General features: G+C 44.2%; 1 protein-coding gene across 1 annotated transcript in view; it reads right to left on the reverse strand.

The window, feature by feature from the left end:
- LOC124798775 (flocculation protein FLO11-like) overlaps positions 1 to 6040 on the reverse strand; it is a 46494-nt gene extending 40454 nt beyond the window's left edge. The window contains exon 1 of the mRNA XM_047262304.1: positions 5821 to 6040. Coding sequence (XP_047118260.1) covers positions 5821 to 6040 — 220 coding nt within the window. The remainder of the gene's footprint in view (positions 1 to 5820) is intronic.
- Positions 6041 to 18884: the final 12844 nt, after the last annotated feature.

An 18884-nucleotide genomic window follows, 5' to 3' on the forward strand; every position in this document is an offset into this window, starting at 1 on the left:
ATCAGATTGTGCTTTGGGATGAATCCACGTTCTGTTACTTCGGAATTGATGGACGGACTTTGGTTCGTCGCAGAGTGGCATCACAGTGACTGCATTTGCATAAGACATACAGCGCCAAGTCCAGGCCTTATAGAACAACCACAAGTCACAGTTGGTGCGTATCCAGGACACTGTGACCCGCGTGACCTATGTGAATGACATACTGTGACCCGTAGCCATACTCTTTCTGCACAACATCCCGGACGCCATTTTTCAGCAAGACAGAGCACGACCACATGTTGCTGCTACACAAATACTTGCCTTCTTGATGTCACGGGATGTCACCCTTTTGCCCGGACCTGCCAGACCACCAGACTTGTCGCCATTCGAAAATATGTGGTGAAACGACGGGTGCAGCGCAGAGATCCAGTGCCAACCAGCACAGATAAACTTTGGAACAGGGAGAATCCAGCATGGATGGCTATACCACAGTACGCCATTCAGGCATTATATACATCGATGCCCTCAACCGTTGAACAAGTTATCAGGGTCCACGGTAGACCGTGCCTACTAGGAAACAGGACACATGCTGAACCAAGGTGACTGAATGCTAATCATTTCTGCAGAACAACATACTTACGTACATGTCTTGTGAATACGAACGTCCTCTCCCTAGTCGTTCAAGGTGTTCTGTTTCTTTCTGAAGATGAGTGTTGTTGTGTACATAGTTCCGCGTAGTCAGTGCGTACACAACTTTCCCACTAGAGCGCGCCCCACTAAGCACAACAGCGCAGGCGCAGCGCTCGTCCGTCTCCGCACTACGAGATGGTGCTGCCATAGAGACGGACCAAATTCTGCTTCTGCCGATCCGCGTATTAATATGTAACACAGCAAATGAGATTGCTGCTAACGTAGAACCTTTTCTCCTCGCAGATCACACTCGCGCAGTGATACATGAATGCACGAGGTATTATAACGAGTGTATAGTCTAACTATTGGCGTGGTACACCGGTCAGATAACCAGTCCACCGCGATGCCACTCAAAATTCCCTCGCAGGCGTTTATCTATAACTCTGTCCGTTCACACCGCACAATAAGTGTGTCGGCCAACACAGTGAACAACACTTAATTGCAAGGACTCACTATAGAGTAGCACTTCCATTCGCTCTCCACAGAGGTGCTCTCCCAGTAAAGTACTGAGCAGAGACTTGTTCCTCACTCCAAGAGCGACAACGGAACAGCGCCTTTTCCCGCCAGACGTAAAGGGGTATATATTTCAGTCTCTTCCATTATTCTTTCAGCTCAAGGCATCAGAAATATCGTCTGCCAATCAGCATTGCTCTTCTAAAATTGGAGAATGACGTTTCATTTAAGGCGACCAATACGGAAACCTGTAGCATTGGCATTTGGCGTTTGCTGTCTCCCTGTGAAAATCTCTGAAACTGCGTGCTATGTGTAAAGAATGCATAGGCTGACCACTCCCACAAAATGTAGCGGAATTTGCTTTTAAACCGAACACGGGGTTGTTCCCCCCTTTCACTCAGGCCCACATTGCCCGGTACACGGGCGGTCACCGGCCGACATAGGCTGGGTCGTCCTCTGAACGGACTGGCGTCCCGTTGAGCAGTTTCTCTCCCAAAGTAAAAGGTTCTGTGACCATCGTGTCTGGAATGTATGTGTGTATGCCAGCCTCGAATATTTCAAGCACGGTGCACTTACTTGTTAATTGCATATCGTTTACATGAATTCATACAACATTGACTTTATCTTATCGAGTTTGGGTTTGAATGAAGCGTCTTGATGTGCGGAATATGATCGTGAGGGCGGAATATGTAAGCAATGAAGGTCAGGAGACCACGATGTCTTACATACGTCCCTCCTTCTGTCAAAATTTTTGTCTGGGGTTTGTCACTGCCGAGGAAAACATTGATGAAGTCAGGCAAAAATTTTTCTTTTAGTTTTTCCAATAAACTTTTCTCAGCCATTCTTAACAATTTTTTCTAATGATTTCTTTAAAGCTATTGTTTCTATTTTTTAATTCTACAATTTATTTTTTGTTGTTAGGCAAATATAGGCTTTACGAAGGTTGTTATTTTTTGTCATTGCCAGAAAGAGTCTCTGTTTTTCTTTTTCATTTCAAAAATTCTTTTTACAGTATTAATTTTTCTAAACTCATAAGTGTACAGTGTATCATGTTCTAGTGTAGTTATATCTTTTCTTTAGTTAAGCTTGTGTAAATGTTCGCAAAAGATCTGTTGTGTTAATTAACTGATGATGATGACTGTGGTTTACTGCATAAACAGTGATGTCTTGGTACTCCTTTGCTGTCGCACCGGGGATGGTACGGCAGTTCAATGATTGTAGTTGACTACCAACGATCGTCACACAGTATTGTGCTGTGACATCTTGGTACTTCACACCTGAATCGGTATGGCAATTTGATGATGTGGTAGGGACAATACTGTTCATTTCGTTGAATCTGTTTCTAGATAATGTTGGTTGGTACTACTTAATATTCCGTTTGCCGTTCGCTTGTATTTGTTTGACGATTCAAGGTTTATTTTTGGAGAGGTGGTTGTAGTAGTTGCTATGCCTCAAAGTTCATGGAAAGACGTTTGTAGCAATTTGCTTTGTAGGATAGGAAAGAAAGGTATCTTGCTGTCTTCTGCCCTTCTTCATCTTGCATCTTCTGTTCTTCTCTTCTTTCTTGCATTCTTCTGTTCTTCTTGGGCTAGGAATATGTGAATTTTAGTGTAGGAGTTATATAGGATCTGACTGCCTTTACAACTGTTACTTGATGAGTTTGTAGATCTTAGTAATTTTTTTTTACCTTCATTGTCGTCTCGTCGTATTGTGATTCTCCCCACACTCTTCTGCTGTGTAGCAGTGTCGTGATATATGAAATGTCCATGCTGCACGTTGTCCTGCTGAAGTCCAACATGGTTGCAACATGCATTTACAGTGTGACGTTGGTCTTCATGTTGTTGTTATTGCCCTAAGTGCTTTCTCAACATTTCTGTACCCTCTCCGTCGTTATCTCGAAGCATCTGGTGTTAAGGGAGCTGGTGATTGGTGTTGGTGGCGATGTCCCTCTGACGCGTAGAAATATTTACAATTTTTGTTTTACATATATTTGTTATTTACAAAAAACTCTGATTTTATATAATGCAAAAATTTTCTGATAGTGGCAAAATTTTTTGTATATATATGATATCTTTTCTTTATTCTAATTATGTCCTACCACCTCTTCATTCTTTTAATTGTTGTGTACCATTTATTGTTTGTGTGCATGTTGTAGTTTACTTGATACTACAAGATATTGTTAGTGTGTATTGTGTCTCTTTTTTCTTTTAATTAATGTGTTATTTTGTTGATTCTTCATTTATTTTTTGATTTAGTGGTTAGTACAAGATAGGGTGGACGTTAGTTTGCCTAACCTCTTCCGCATTTTTCAATTCAATCTTTACGTTTTGCAGTGTTCGGAGGCCCATCTTCTACATCTGGTTTCTGTTTGCTGTGTTGTTCTTGTCTTTGTGGACCATAATTTCCTCGGTAATTATTCGCGCTCTGGTCTCGCCAGTTGCTGTTTCTAACATCGTGACCTCTTTCAAAGTACCCTTGACCGTTGGCATATTGATTCCTAAATCCATATCCGCCACTGTATGACTGTCCATTTTCGTTCCTATTTCGGTACCAATTATTCTGGTTATCGTTTCTATGCCCATTGTCTCCATTGTGCCACTGTCCTTGTCTGTTAAATTGCCTGAAATTATTGGTGTTAGGATTACGATTATTATTATTATTGGAATATTCGTTCCTAGTCTTCTCCTTTTGCTGTTCCCTTTCCTTTTTTTTTTCTTTCACCTCGTCTTCTTTAAACATAAATTCAAGTTCCCATAAAACCTCTTTGATTCTTCGGTATTTTCATTTTTTCCTACTGTTGCCTGTTGATACTTTACCGGTAATTTCATTCTACACAGACGTATCAGCTCCCCGTTACTGTATGGTTTGTCTAGGGATTGATTCTTTTTGTCCATTGTATCAAAGAATTTTACCACGCTCTTCTCTCCTGAGTTTTCATATGGTGTCATCTGAAGTAACTCGTATTTAATTTATTTTAAGCCTCCTTGGACCAATATCTTTCGAGAAATGCTGTTCTGAACTGTAGGTAAGACTTACAGGTAGCCGCGATCCTTTGCATCAACTCTGCTACTGTCCCTGACAAGTGTGCACAAGTGAAGTTTGTGAGCCACGCTCCAGTGGTTTGGTAAGCCTACTTGGAACTGGTCGATGAATGTGCGTGCATGCAGGCTACCGCCTTATTCCTTGAAACGCTGAAATTTTCTAACTGTAAAGAAGTGGTCTGTATCATATCTACTCATAAATCCGGTTTGTGGCTGATTCATGGGCTCAAATAATCTGCCATTGCTTGTGTCGTCGTGTTTATTCTCTGGTAATCTACTGCCTGTCTGCCTATTCTCAATTTCCTGACTCATATCCGCGTCATATCGGTCATTGGTGAACAAAAGTGTTGTTCGTGTGCTTCTACTCACGTCGTTCGTGGTATAGTACGTGTGCTGTAATTGTGTTGTGTCATTGGATTTACTGGTTCAGTTGCATGTGTTTCGATTGGTATCGGCTGAATGTATGTGTTCCGTTTTTCTGGGTACTGGCATGTCATATATTACTTTAATCGGGGTTTTCTGTTTCGATTTCTGCGAAAGTGTTACGTCTGGCCTTGATTCTACTTGAACTTTCTTAGACGGCGCGTGTCCGTGTACTGAATTAATGATTAACGCGTCAATTGTTTCGCTACAGGTGTAATCGGCCTCGATCTTTTCTTCTACAGTTTCTATCAGCTCTGTTCGAAGCTTTTTAGACTGATCTTTGTTTTTAGGTCCTATTTTATTAATCCGCTGATCATACTTTTTCAGTGCAACCTTTGCGACCTAGCTTTGAATTGCTTGTTCTTCCGAAATTTGTATTGCTGTTCGAGTGGCTTTTTTCGTAAAACTTTCCACCTTTTTGTCAACGTTTACGATGTCCAATTGGACCTTGTCCACGTCAGTGAGTAATTGCTGCTGACCTTGTGTTAGTACCTAATTCTTTCTCTAGATTTTTTCGCGTCTTTGTTTATCTGAGTGATCTGCCTATCAATTCTGGCGATCTCTTCTTCCATCTGGATTTTAACCTGTTGGATCTGTATCTTAATAGCCTGATTGTCCTGTTTCAATTTCTGATTATCCTGTTTCAATTCCTGATACCGTTTTGTTATCTGTGTATTTTGTTTCGTCATACTAGCGCTCATTTTTTCTAACATCTCCATGATCGCGTCCTGTCCTGTAACACTACCTTCTGCTGAACTATGTATTCTCGATCTATTGTTTTCTACTCGGTCAGTTACGTCGTTTACTGGGCTATGCTGTGGCGTTTCGAAGTTTGATAACTGCAATAACCCGTGCTGTCTGTGTTGAGGACTAGTTGCGTTTGTCGTTGAACCATTACGTGACGCAAACAACTTCACATTCTGCCCTCTCTGTTGTGTATGTCTTGTGTTTGCAAGTACAGTTGCGTCTGTTACGGAACCTTTTCGAGGCGGTCGTAACTCCGCAAAATTCTGTGTCTGCTGTTGGGGCATATTTAGAATGTGTAGGATAGGTTCGACGTATTCTAAACGTTTCCCCTCTTCCTCACTGTCTACTTCTCTTTGAACGTTAGGTAACAGCCGGTTCATTGACTGTATTGACGCGTATTCTGTCCTTGAATATGCGGCAAACAAACGCGTTTCCTGTACTCGTTCCCTACGTGGGCTGTCTATTTCTGGCTCAGAATGTGCCCTACCTGGAATCTCAAATTCTGGAAATTCGATGTTCTCATCCCTTCGATTTCCATCTGTCTGATCTGTCTCAATTTTATCCCAGTCTAACTGAGCCTGCAGATTCTGCATCTCCCCGACTGTCCTATTCTCTGATTCACAGTCGCTCCTATTTTCAGGTTCACCTTCTATCCTATTCTCTATAAACTCGTTAACTTGTTGTCTATCTGGTTGATTCTCCCCCATCTTGTCTACTTGCTGTCTCTCTCGTAACCTTTTGGCTTGTGCTCTCGTTAACATGGAAATTCATTCGACACTCAAAACCCTATCTACAAAACTGTACGACCACTTACCAGTTGGTTGAACCAACAACAACAACAACGTCTTGACTTCTCTGCTAACGTTCTGTCTGCTCTGCTACAGTCTCTACCTGTGCGCTTGCAAAGGGAGAAAAATGTTAATTTTTAATTCTAATTTATATGATGCTGCGTCACACTACGTCTCTGCATCACTCTGCGTCTGTGCCTATCACCTGAAAATTCTATGCCCTAACAGCTACACAAAAATAGTAAAAAAAATTCCAACTCAATAACACACGCCCTTTTCCCTACAATTCTGCTTTCTTCACTACCTTTATCTATTCTGATCCCAATCTTTGCAAATAGCTATTTTATACATGAAATAAAGTTCTTCAAAGTGCTACTGCTGCGACCTGCCGTACCTAACTATCCTGACACTTTCTTATCCTGGTAGCCTTCCTATTTTACCTATCCTGGCAGGGTCGCCATTTTCTGAGGTGTGAGGTTGATCTGTTATTCTGCGCAACGGATTAATCTGAGATGTACCCTTTACCCTGTGATTCCTGCAAGATGCAGTTTCCACCCCCACACTACTACAGATGTCAGACAGACGCTCCTAACGTTCTAAAGAGAAATGCCTGAAAAACTTTCAGCAATAAATATCTTCTGGAGTCCTCCGCTGTAAGGAAATGACACAAAAATTCACAAAATTTGTTACGTAGCTAGTGGGATACTTGGGTACAGGAGTAGTGCTAGTTAGCGTAAGAAAAACATGAAACTAACGAAAGTTAATATTTATTTTGCAAAAATTCTGAGAAACCACAATGGCACTTTTAGTTATGAACTGAACAAGCTATATCCTGATTCTTTTCGGAATGTGAAGTTACCCCTCAAGGATAGGATTCGCTAATGAAATTTCTATACAAAGTTTAAGATGGTTGTTGACTTGGCAGAATGGCTGAGAGGCGTGCCTACTCAACTTGAATAATTATCCTTTAGAATGTTGCTAGGTATGGTCGAGGCTGTCGCATGTGAAATGCAGTGAAGTGTACTGTTGTGGAGGAAATTGGGGCTCACAATAGCTATAGCGCACAATACCGTAAGCTCCGATGACTGCTGTCTGTGCCGCTCGCTGCTGACAAATAAAATAACTCTCGTTCTCTCTGCATCAACCTTCGCCAATCAAACTCTCCCTGTGCTTTGATGAAGTCAAGGATTCCTATTCGCCCCTAGTCTAACTATTGGCGTGGTACACCGGTCAGATAACCAGTCCACCGCGATGCCACTCAAAATTCGCTCGCAGACATTTAACTATAACTCTGTCTGTTCACACTGCACAATAAGTGTGTCGGCCAACACAGTGAACAATGCTTAATCGCAAGGACTCAATACAGAGTAGCACTTCCATTCGCTCTCGACAGAGGTGCTCTCCCAGTAAAGTACTGAGGAGAGACTTGTTCCTCGCTCCAAGAGCGACAACGGAACGGCACCTCTCCACGCCAGACTTGAAGGGGTATATCTTTCAGTCTCTTCCATTATTCCGTCAGCTCAAGACGTCAGAAATATCGTCTGCCAATCAGCATTGCTCTTCTAAAATGGGAGAATGATGTTTCGTTTAAGGCAACCAGTCCGGAAACCTGTAGCATTGGCGTTTGCTGTCTCCCTGTGAAAATCTCTGAAACTGCGTGCTATGTGTAAAGAATGCCTAGGCTGGCCACTCCCACACAATGTAGCGGAATTTGCTTTTAAGCTGAACACGGGGTCGTTCCCCCCTTTCACTTGGGCCCATGCTGTCCGCTACACGGGCGGTCACCGGCTGACATAGGCTGGGTCATACTCTGAAGGGACCGGCATCCCGTTGTGCGGTTTCTCTCCCAAACTAAAACTTTTGTGACCATCGTGTCTGGAATGCACGTGTGTATGCCAGCTTCGAGTATTTCAAGCACGGTGCGCTTACTTGTTAATTGCATATCGTTTACATGAATTCATACAACATTGACTTTATCTTATCAAGTTTGGGTTCGAATGAAGTGTCTTGATGTGCAGAATATGATTGTGAGGGCGGAATATGTAAGCAATGAAGGGCAGGAGACCACGACGTCTTACAGCGTGAAGCAATCAGAATGGTAAAGCAGTATTCGCAGTTCAGTCTATAACTGCACTTGTAAATATTATTGTACAAAGTCAAGATCGACGCTCGTCTCTGATGCTGAATTAAAGCTAAGTATTTAATTGTATTCCTGTCTACTAACTTCTAATCACCTAAGATGTTTCATATACATCCCGTCAAGTATAGTTCATTGATTCTCACATCAGCCGACGTGATCAACGCGTGCAATAATGGCCACCCCTTGTAATCAGACTAAGAGTCAAATTGCGTAACTCAGCCAGGTCACCCTTTCTCGATGAAGCCCATAGTTCCGCCTCATACATATCAAAAATAATGAACTGGAACTGTCTGACTAGAATTCAAAGTAACAGCTACATATTAAACAGCGTTAAGGAGTATATTTTATTAAAAACATGGAATACACGTACAAAGAGCGCTCAAGGTTGACATTTATATTGACTAATGATAATAATCGCAGACTTGTGCCATGATTCTATGACAGTTCTAAACTATTATGTCAGGGCTTCTGTTGGTCCATTATAGACAGGACAGATCGGCTGGTTAAGTAATCGTCAATGTCGACGACATTCACCAACAGCCATTTAACTTAAGGTGTTATTTTATTTTGAGGGCTACCAGTTTCAGCTTTTCATTATGCCATCTTCAGGCCCCATATGCACCTCTCCAAATGAACGAAAATGTGATATACAGGCATATGAGGCCTGAAGATGGCATAATGAAATGCTGAAACTGGTAGTCTTCAAAATAAAATAACTTTTTAAGTAACACGGCAGTTTGTAAAAATGTAAATATCGTGTGATTAGTGCCTCCCGTCGGGTAGACCTTTCGCAGGGTGCAAGTCTTTCGATTTGACACCACTTTGGCGACTTGCGAGTCGATGAGGATGAAATGATGACGATTAGGACAACACAATACTCAGTCCTTGAGTGGAGAAAATCTTCGACCCAGCCGGGAATCGAACCCGGGCGCTTAGGATTGACATTCTAGCGCGCTGACCACTTTTTTTTTTTTTCGTTATGGTTTGTCGTATTTCGTCGTAGCGGACGCCACATGACATACGTTGAAACTCGTTGTTGATCGATTAACTCAGTTTTTTTATTACAGAGGGCAGCTAACCCTCTGACCGAAAACGCTGAGCTACCGTGCCGGCATCACTCAGCTACCGGGGGCGGACACGGCTGATGGTGACTTCTTTGACATTGACAATTATACCACGATGTTAAATTTTTAAATTCGGTCGATTACACGAAATACTGAAGGTAAAAGTTATGGTGCTCTTGGAAGTGGTTAGCCAACCTGCGTCTGGGATTGGGTGTCTGGGAGACGTTGTAGTCCTTTAATAAGGTAGATAATAGATAAACATCACCAGTCTGAGTTATACTGAGTGCCGCGTATTCGGTATGTCAGATCGTCTCGAGGCAGCTTGAAGTGTATCAGGAACCAAAGCCGCGGCTGCCCTGCTTCTTATTTCCGGCGCTGGAAGGAGGGACGCAGCTCCTTGAGACGTCTGCCAAGAAGGCGTGTTTGCGGAGGAGCGGCAAGAGCCCGAGTCAGGAAATTAATATCGACCGCTCGCTGCGGGTTGCCGGTGGCGGGTGGCGGCGCTAATAAGGCGACCCCGAGCCCGCGAGTCAACAGCTGGCCCTCCTGCCGAATTAATTCCGCCGATAGCGTGATGGATGGGCCGTAATCTCGCGCGCTCGCCAGCCAGCGCCGCAGCCTTTTCCGTACTGATTTCCGCGGCCCGCGCCGCCGAACTGATTCGCCCGCTATCGCCGCCGCGTGGGATTTGAGCCCGTGTTTGCCCTCCGATACCAGGAGCGAGCGAACCCGCTAGTAATGAACTACTGTGCGGGTCTTAGCCGCTGCGAGCCAGTTAATAACCGCGATCTGTTACGTACAATGGATCTAAATTTTCGTGTCGGTGTCGGCCAATGCTCGTTGTAAATTGTACTCCCATCCTCGTCTTGGCCAACATTTCTGCCACAGACGGTAATCTTGTTTCAGAACCCAAGTTGTCGAGAATGGAATCAATATCCTTAAGGTTTACTTTAATAATAATGGTCAGTCGCCACTATTAGACAAATAGTTGCCAACCAGTATCCAAAGAATTATGCTCCAGCTCGAATTTCATCATCTTAAACCAATGCTTCCGAACCTTTCTTACAAGTGGAAGGCCTCAGACACGGCCAACCCATTCAGCTCAAATTTGGCAGGTCGCTTGTGCACAACCTAAAACGAAGGAATCTAAAATATTTTGGGTCAAGACCCCGCAATTTTGAGAAAATCACCCCTAAAGTTTATGACGAGCAATCGACTCAAAATTGGCGGGATCGATAGATAATTGTAAATAGAGCATTTTTCATCATCAGGTACAGGGTCTGAAAATGCATACTTTTCCAGAAATCGAGGTAAGAAACTTTTACAACTGCCGCCTCTGTACCCACATGGTAAACGCTTTTCGACGACAGCACCGATAGCGCAACTGCCAATGTAACTGGCTGGGGCTTGGAGAACCCGGTTTCGAATCTCGAAGAAACCTAGCGGATGTTGTTCTTTTCGTTTGTATTTTTCCATGTCTCAATTAATAGGGATAGAAAGGTTAATAAGGTAAGTATTATTATCATTCCTTATTAATTTACTTACCTTATTAACCCTCCTATCCCTATCAACTGAGATACGGAAAAATACAGACGAAAAGAATAACATCCGTTGAGTTTCTTCGAGATCAGAACCCGGGTTTTCCGATTCCCAGCCAATTACCTCGGCCATTGCGCTACCGGCGCTGTCGGCGAAAGGTGTTTACAATCTGGGTACAGAAGAGGCAGTTGCAAAAGGTTCTTTCCTCGATTTCTGGAAAATTTTGCGTATGCGGACCCCATACCTGATGATGAAAAATTCTCTATTTACAATTTTCTATCAATCCCTCCAATCTTGAGTCGATTGCTCGTCATAACCTTTAGGGCTGATTTTCTCAAAATTGCGGGTGTGTTGACCCAAAATATCTTAGACTCCTTCGTTTTAGGTTGTACACAAGCGACCTGCAAAATTTGAGCCGAATCGGTTGGCCGTGTCTGAGGCCTTCCCCTTGTTAGACTGTTACTGTAGTGTCCTCCTCGCCGCTGCAGAGTCTTATACCATATGAATCAAGGGAGAGGATGTTGTTTCGTGGTTGGTCTCCTCCTTCTACAACACGACTGCACACGTGGATTAACAGTTCTTTATTTACTCAAACAGACAGCTGCTACTTAATTATAAAAGCGTCCATGTGTTGCTGCACTAGCTCTTAAATATTAGTCCACGTTAGCCTCACTGCTGGTGAAGTACAAGTCCCGCAATGTACACTACTCTGGTAACAACGTACTGGCAGACGCCGACTTGGAGTGCAAGTTAGTGCGCCAGTGACTGAGCTAGTGAGTGACACTGAGACTGAGTCCTCCAGTCAGCGGCGGCGATCCAAATACTTGCGGTCGAGAGGGCGTTGGCGGCGTGTTGCTTGCGAGTCTGTCTTTGGCCTCTCTCCTGACAGGTGAGCTTGATCCAGCGCCTACTATCGATCAGCTTGCTACATCTTTGCCGACAGGTGTGCTGGCGACAGCTTACGCCAGCACAGTTTCCCCTCAGTGCAATCAGACTTTAGGTAGTACCCCCCTCCCTTTCCCTTGCTGTCTTTTGCCATCCACCCCCCCTTTCCTGCACATTATCACCAGCTTTAGCACCTACTGACAACATGATGTTATTTATATATATTTGATGATACTGGTGCTGTTTTTGTATTTAACATTTGACGATGCCACCATGACTGCAGTACATTAGGAATTTTTCTTTATGAAACAGATCTCATTGTTGTGTTGGCAGAAGAGTCAACACCGTGTTACTAGTGGAGGCCGAAATGCACGCGTTTTAGTTCACGCAGGCTGGCGTGAGGAGGGAAGAACTATACTGACGTGAGGTCTGGAACATGACAAGGAATTGTAATTCAGAAAGCGGATGTAATTAGTTTGATACTTAACTTTAATCCATTAATGATGAACGTCGCTCTTGACGGTACATGATTCACAATATTATCTGTTCAGAATAGTAATTGAATATGGCGCCTTGATAGGTCGTAGCAAATGGCGTAGCTGAAGGCTATGCTAAACTGTCGTCTCTGCAAATGAGAGCGTATGTAGACAGTGAACCATCGCTAGCAAAGTCGGCTGTACAACTGGGGCGAGTGCTAGGGAGTCTCTCTAGACCTGCCGTGTGGCGGCGCTCGGTCTGCAAACACTGATAGTGGCGACACGCGGGTCCGACGTATACTAACGGACCGCGGCCGATTTAAAGGCTACCTCCTAGCAAGTGTGGTGTCTGGTGGTGTCACCACACTCATGATGGTCATTATAGACCTAAATCGGTAATCTGTTAACAAAAAGTTTGTGTCCATAGACGTAAATTAAAGGAATTTTATTCCAAAAGACTTTTCTTGAAACACTTTTATATTTAAAATGAGGAATGATATTTATTTTGTATGTGTAAGGGGGGGGGGGGGGGAAGAAGGGTTGTTAGAATGAATAGCAAACAACGTAGTGCATCAAAGTGCTACCCACAACTCCTTCTCAGATAAGAAAATTAACTATCCACTGTGAAAGCAGACACGTCTCACAAAACCTACTTTCCCTGTATTACTCCTCTCCACTGTGGCACTTGCTTGACCCGCACACTGCCACCCCATTTAAAATCAGGCAATTTCAGATATGTGGACTATACTTATTGTTTGAAAATCACTTGATTGATGCACTTCTTACTTCTGAACTGGTAGAAATTGGACGATTCAGGCTGTTCATGCTTTGTGTCTAACCTCTCCAATAATAATAATAATACAGTGTACAGTACTATAGCAGCCCTTATGTGGTTACTGACGTCTTGTGCTTTCAATTAATTCATTTATGCTTTTCGAAGAGCGTAATGAAGCTGGTACTATCTACAACTTGGAGAATTTCTTGAGATATTTAGCATTTGTTTTGTATATATCTCACTTTTATCATCAGCGATGTACAGGATAAAGCGAAACATATGTGTGGAGTGGGTGAATTATGTGAGGAACGTTTAGTCTCCACTGCATTAATGCTACTAACTGAGAGAAAATAATTATTGATAACTTACATCATCAGTATTATAGTTTTACTAAATTATGATAACAGCAATCATCTTTTGAACATAATTAAGTTTCGTGACTGAAGCAGAATTGAATCGTTTAGTCTTGATGCTTCAAAAAATTTTATTTTACCCCTGAGGGGTAATTATTCCCAGGTAGGGAACCACTGCCTTAAATAAGTACCGGGTGGTTATAATTAAACTGGCACTGTTCCGAGTGTTGCAGTGCCGGCCCTGTACACCGCAGCACGCTGAAACATCGCAGGTATGTTCATTAATACACTCCTGGAAATTGAAATAAGAACACCGTGAATTCATTGTCCCAGGAAGGGGAAACTTTATTGACACATTCCTGGGGTCAGATACATCACATGATCACACTGACAGAACCACAGGCACATAGACACAGGCAACAGAGCATGCACAATGTCGGCACTAGTACAGTGTATATCCACCTTTCGCAGCAATGTAGGCTGCTATTCTCCCATGGAGACGATCGTAGAGATGCTGGATGTAGTCCTGTGGAACGGCTTGCCATGCCATTTCCACCTGGCGCCTCAGTTGGACCAGCGTTCGTGCTGGACGTGCAGACCGCGTGAGACGACGCTTCATCCAGTCCCAAACATGCTCAATGGGGGACAGATCCGGAGATCTTGCTGGCCAGGGTAGTTGACTTACACCTTCTAGAGCACGTTGGGTGGCACGGGATACATGCGGACGTGCATTGTCCTGTTGGAACAGCAAGTTCCCTTGCCGGTCTAGGAATGGTAGAACGATGGGTTCGATGACGGTTTGGATGTACCGTGCACTATTCAGTGTCCCCTCGACGATCACCAGTGGTGTACGGCCAGTGTAGGAGATCGCTCCCCACACCATGATGCCGGGTGTTGGCCCTGTGTGCCTCGGTCGTATGCAGTCCTGATTGTGGCGCTCACCTGCACGGCGCCAAACACGCATACGACCATCATTGGCACCAAGGCAGAAGCGACTCTCATCGCTGAAGACGACACGTCTCCATTCGTCCCTCCATTCACGCCTGTCGTGACACCACTGGAGGCGGGCTGCACGATGTTGGGGCGTGAGCGGAAGACGGCCTAACGGTGTGCGGGACCGTAGCCCAGCTTCATGGAGACGGTTGCGAATGGTCCTCGCCGATACCCCAGGAGCAACAGTGTCCCTAATTTGCTGGGAAGTGGCGGTGCGGTCCCCTACGGCACTGCGTAGGATCCTACGGTCTTGGCGTGCATCCGTGCGTCGCTGCGGTCCGGTCCCAGGTCGACGGGCACGTGCACCTTCCGCCGACCACTGGCGACAACATCGATGTACTGTAGAGACCTCACGCCCCACGTGTTGAGCAATTCGGCGGTACGTCCACCCGGCCTCCCGCATGCCCACTATACGCCCTCGCTCAAAGTCCGTCAATTGCACATACGGTTCACGTCCACGCTGTCGCGGCATGCTACCAGTGTTAAAGACTGCGATGGAACTCCGTATGCCACGGCCAACTGGCTGACACTGACGGCGGCGGTGCACAAATGCTGCGCAGCTAGCGCCATTCGACGGCCAACACCACGGTTCCTGGTGTGTCCGCTGTGCCGTGCGTGTGATCATTGCTTGTACAGCCCTCTCGCAATGTCCGGAGCAAGTATGGTGGGTCTGACACACCGGTGTCAATGTGTTCTTTTTTCCATTTCCAGGAGTGTAGATGGGCTCGCGGGATACGGTGAAAAATTGATATTTCCAGTTTCTGCCACCAGGTGAAAATGTTGCGCTCTAAGCAGCCAGAATGTGGCGCGGGTGCAGGAAAAGGGGAGGTGTGGTATCGACAGCTACGATGCCACAACGCAGGTGCGCTCTCGTAGGCTGGCACCACGAGAGCGAACGATCACAGCGCCGACCACAGCGCCCTGTAGTCCGACTCTGTGGAGCTCTACGAGCCCCGCTCCACATTCAGCCCACTTGATCAAGAGTAGCCGACCAAGCAAGATTGTTTCTATTTCATAGTGGGCGAGCTACTACAGATTTGCCTTTGTAACTTCTAGTAGCTGTTAGCTTTGATACATGAACGGCTTCGCACCCACGTGCTCATCTGTACGCAAAGTTAAGTTAATATTATAATTTGTATATTTTCATTCACTAGTAAAAGAGCTTTAACCTATACCCAGTACCGAAGTACTTCGCCTTCTCCTGCTCCTACTCGCGTGCTTCACTCTCGGCCTATTTTGCAGAAGCAGTTTACAGGAGGAGATCCAGGCGGGATACAAAAGGAGGAACTATCAAACACATGATGACGGTGGTGAACACGTGTTCAGTATGGTATCCCGACTCAGCAACATGCTCCATCCGTAACGTGGCATGGCCGACAGTTGTTTGCAGCATATCCAGTGTAGTCACAGCGATCTGTCATCATGTGCTATCCCTCAGATCAGGAAAAGTCCGGCTACATGCCTGATACACACCATCTTTCAGCTTTCTACACAACCAGAAGTGCCGTGGTCGGGGGATCTGGAAGGCCACACATCTTGAAATTATCCAGAGATGATGCTGCCCTTACCGAAGGTTTCTCGAAGCCGATCTTTCAGCTGGCAAGCGACATGTGGTCTCGCCCCCTGTTACACGAAAACTGCTTGACCATATTCCTTAGCCCACTTATTGACGTGAAGCCTCTTCGCAGCTTTTTCTGCCTGCGATATTCCGGCAGTGCATCGTTACTATTATTGCCGTTCTGATAAAATAGCTATACCAGCACTTTACTGTCTTTCTTCTCAATACCCATTGTGTTTCGTACGGTAAACGCCATCTTCCCAAAAGAAAGTCAACACGCGCCGCGCCTGCTGACATCAGATCAGGAAGCATTTCAAAAAAATGTTTCAAATGGCTCGGAGCGCTAATGGACTTAACATCTGAGGTCATCGGTCTCCTAGAACTTAGAACTACTTAAACCTAACTAACCTAAGGACATCACACACATCCATGCCTGAGGCAGGATTCGAACCTGCGACCGTAGCGGTCGCGCGGTTCCAGACTGAAGCGCCTAGAACGGCTGGCCACAACGGCCTGCACAGAAATGGGAACTATCATGTTTTTAGCATACGCTGATTAATGAACATACCTACGATGTTTCAGCGTAATGCGATGTAAAGACAACTCGCACTGCGGCACTCGCAACACCATCCTGTACGTATCTTCCGGTACATACCTTCTCTCAACATGGCCTTGGAGCCTACTGACTTACTTGTAACAACTAAGGAAATAGTTGTTACTACAAGTTGTTACTGATTACAACTGCTGACCTATAAAGTTGCAAACACAGCAAAATAAATTCAAATAAGCAAATAAAAAATGTGCTGCAACACTTCCGGTTAACCAGAGTAAGTTCTCAAAAACATATTCCCAGTTTTTCTGAAACGGTAAGGTAAGCATAAATTTCCGTTACCACTTTGCCGATGCGGCAATGAGACACTGACATACCACGTGAATATAATTAAAAATGAAAATTGGTCAGTATACTATTTAAAGACGCACTTTTGGAATTACGAGGATAGGCACGAAAACAAAGAGATGAGAGAATAAAGTGGAAGACTGAACTGTGACAGTAATGGAAATTAAACGCAGATGGCTGGAATATACATACAGTAAAACATAATAAATCCCCCAAGAAAGTTCTTTCCAACATTCCTAAAGGTAGCCAAGACTGGGACGGCAAGCTAAACGGAAAGTGTGTTAGAAATTTTTTACGAGCAACCTAAAACGAAATCATGATATCAGAGTTGGTTCTGAATGATTTCGAGGTATGGCTAAACCATCAAAACCCTTTTTACTCCACACTAAATTTTATTTTAGCTCCCCACCCCCTCCCCCCCCGCCCCCCTCGCGCCAGGTATTAATTAGCAACAATGTGAGAGCCACTGATTTACACACTGTCCATTTGCGATTGTTTTTACGTGTATCTGCATGCAAACCATTCACAAAATTCTACAGAATAATAGTGACTTAGTTATAATACAAATGTGCACATTGGACTTTATCAACATTCATGTTGCGAATGTGAAAAATAGACTTTTTTTCTCTTGTAACATTGTAGACTGGCAATGGCAAGGAAAGCTTTTCTGAAGAAGAGACATTTGTTAACATCGAGTATAGATTTAAGTGTCAGGAAGTCATTTCTGAAAGTATTTGTATGGAGTGTAGCCATGTATGGTAGTGAAACATGGACGATAAATAGTTTGCACAAGAAGAGAATAGAAGCATTCGAAATGTGGTGCTACAGAAGAATGCTGTAGATTAGATGGGTAGATCACATAACTAATGAGGAAGTATTGAACAGGATTGGGGAGAAGAGAAGTTTGTGGCACAACTTGACCAGAAGACGGGATCGGTTGGTAGGACATGTTCTGAGGCATCAAGGGATCACCAATTTAGTATTGGAGGGCAGCGTGGAGGGTAAAAATCGTAGGGGGAGACCAAGAGATGAATACACTAAGCAGATTCAGAAGGATGTAGATTGCAGTAGGTACTGGGAGATGACGAAGCTTGCACAGGATAGAGTAGCATGGAGAGCTGCATCAAACCAGTCTCAGGACTGAAGACCACAACAACAACATTGTAGCCGCGGATAAGATGGTGCAGTTACAACGCAACTCCCAAAAGAGGTGCCTATATGACGACTATAGATCAACAGTACATTAGAAGTAATTCAAAATATGTTAGCATGTGGATTTACTGGTTTGTAAAGACAATTCTTTTGGGTAAATTTATTTGAGTTCAGTTACATGTTTCTTACGGTTCGAAGTTTCTTCACGACCTACTCGCAGAACTTTAGAGCAGTATATGCTATTCACTTACTATTGTCGGTGCTGTTCAATTTGTCATAGATCACTCAATATATCGTGTGTCTTTTAGAAATAGGGAAAAAATTGGAAATTTGTGGTAAAGACTTTCGGGACCAAACTGCTGAGGTCATCGGTCCCTAAGTTTACGCAGTATTTAATCTAACTTAACTAACTTACATGAAGGACAACACCCATCCTCATGCCCGAGGGAGGACTCGAACCTCCGTCGGGGGACGGGGGGTGGCCGAACTGCTACAACACGCCTCACGCCTCGCGGCTACCCCGCGGTGCTTAGAAATTAGGGCAAAGTCATTTAGAGGAGAACTACATTTGTGGATCAATCGTAATACTTTCACGCATGGGCTGCACTTAGCACTTAGCTTTAAGGCTCATTTCCTAGCAATGATTACACTACCTATTTTCGGCGATTAATACACGACTTGTAATCTATGTCTGAGATTTCTCGTGTCGGTGTACCTCCCTTAGAGAGGCTCCGAGTTTGTTTTTGTCCTTTTTAAAAAAATTACTTGTATAATCTTGATCAAAGATTCATTAAGCCAGAAACGACGTCCGCAAAGCGATTTCCCTTATGTAACAGAACATAACGTGAGACTAGCTATAATACCATTTAAAATGTAAAGTATACCGAACTTAATTAGGCCTAAAACTTTGCTTCCGTCGTTTTGCAATAG

The sequence above is a fragment of the Schistocerca piceifrons genome, chromosome 5, assembly GCF_021461385.2.
Source record: "Schistocerca piceifrons isolate TAMUIC-IGC-003096 chromosome 5, iqSchPice1.1, whole genome shotgun sequence".
In the NCBI taxonomy this organism is placed as follows: Eukaryota; Metazoa; Arthropoda; class Insecta; order Orthoptera; family Acrididae; genus Schistocerca; species Schistocerca piceifrons.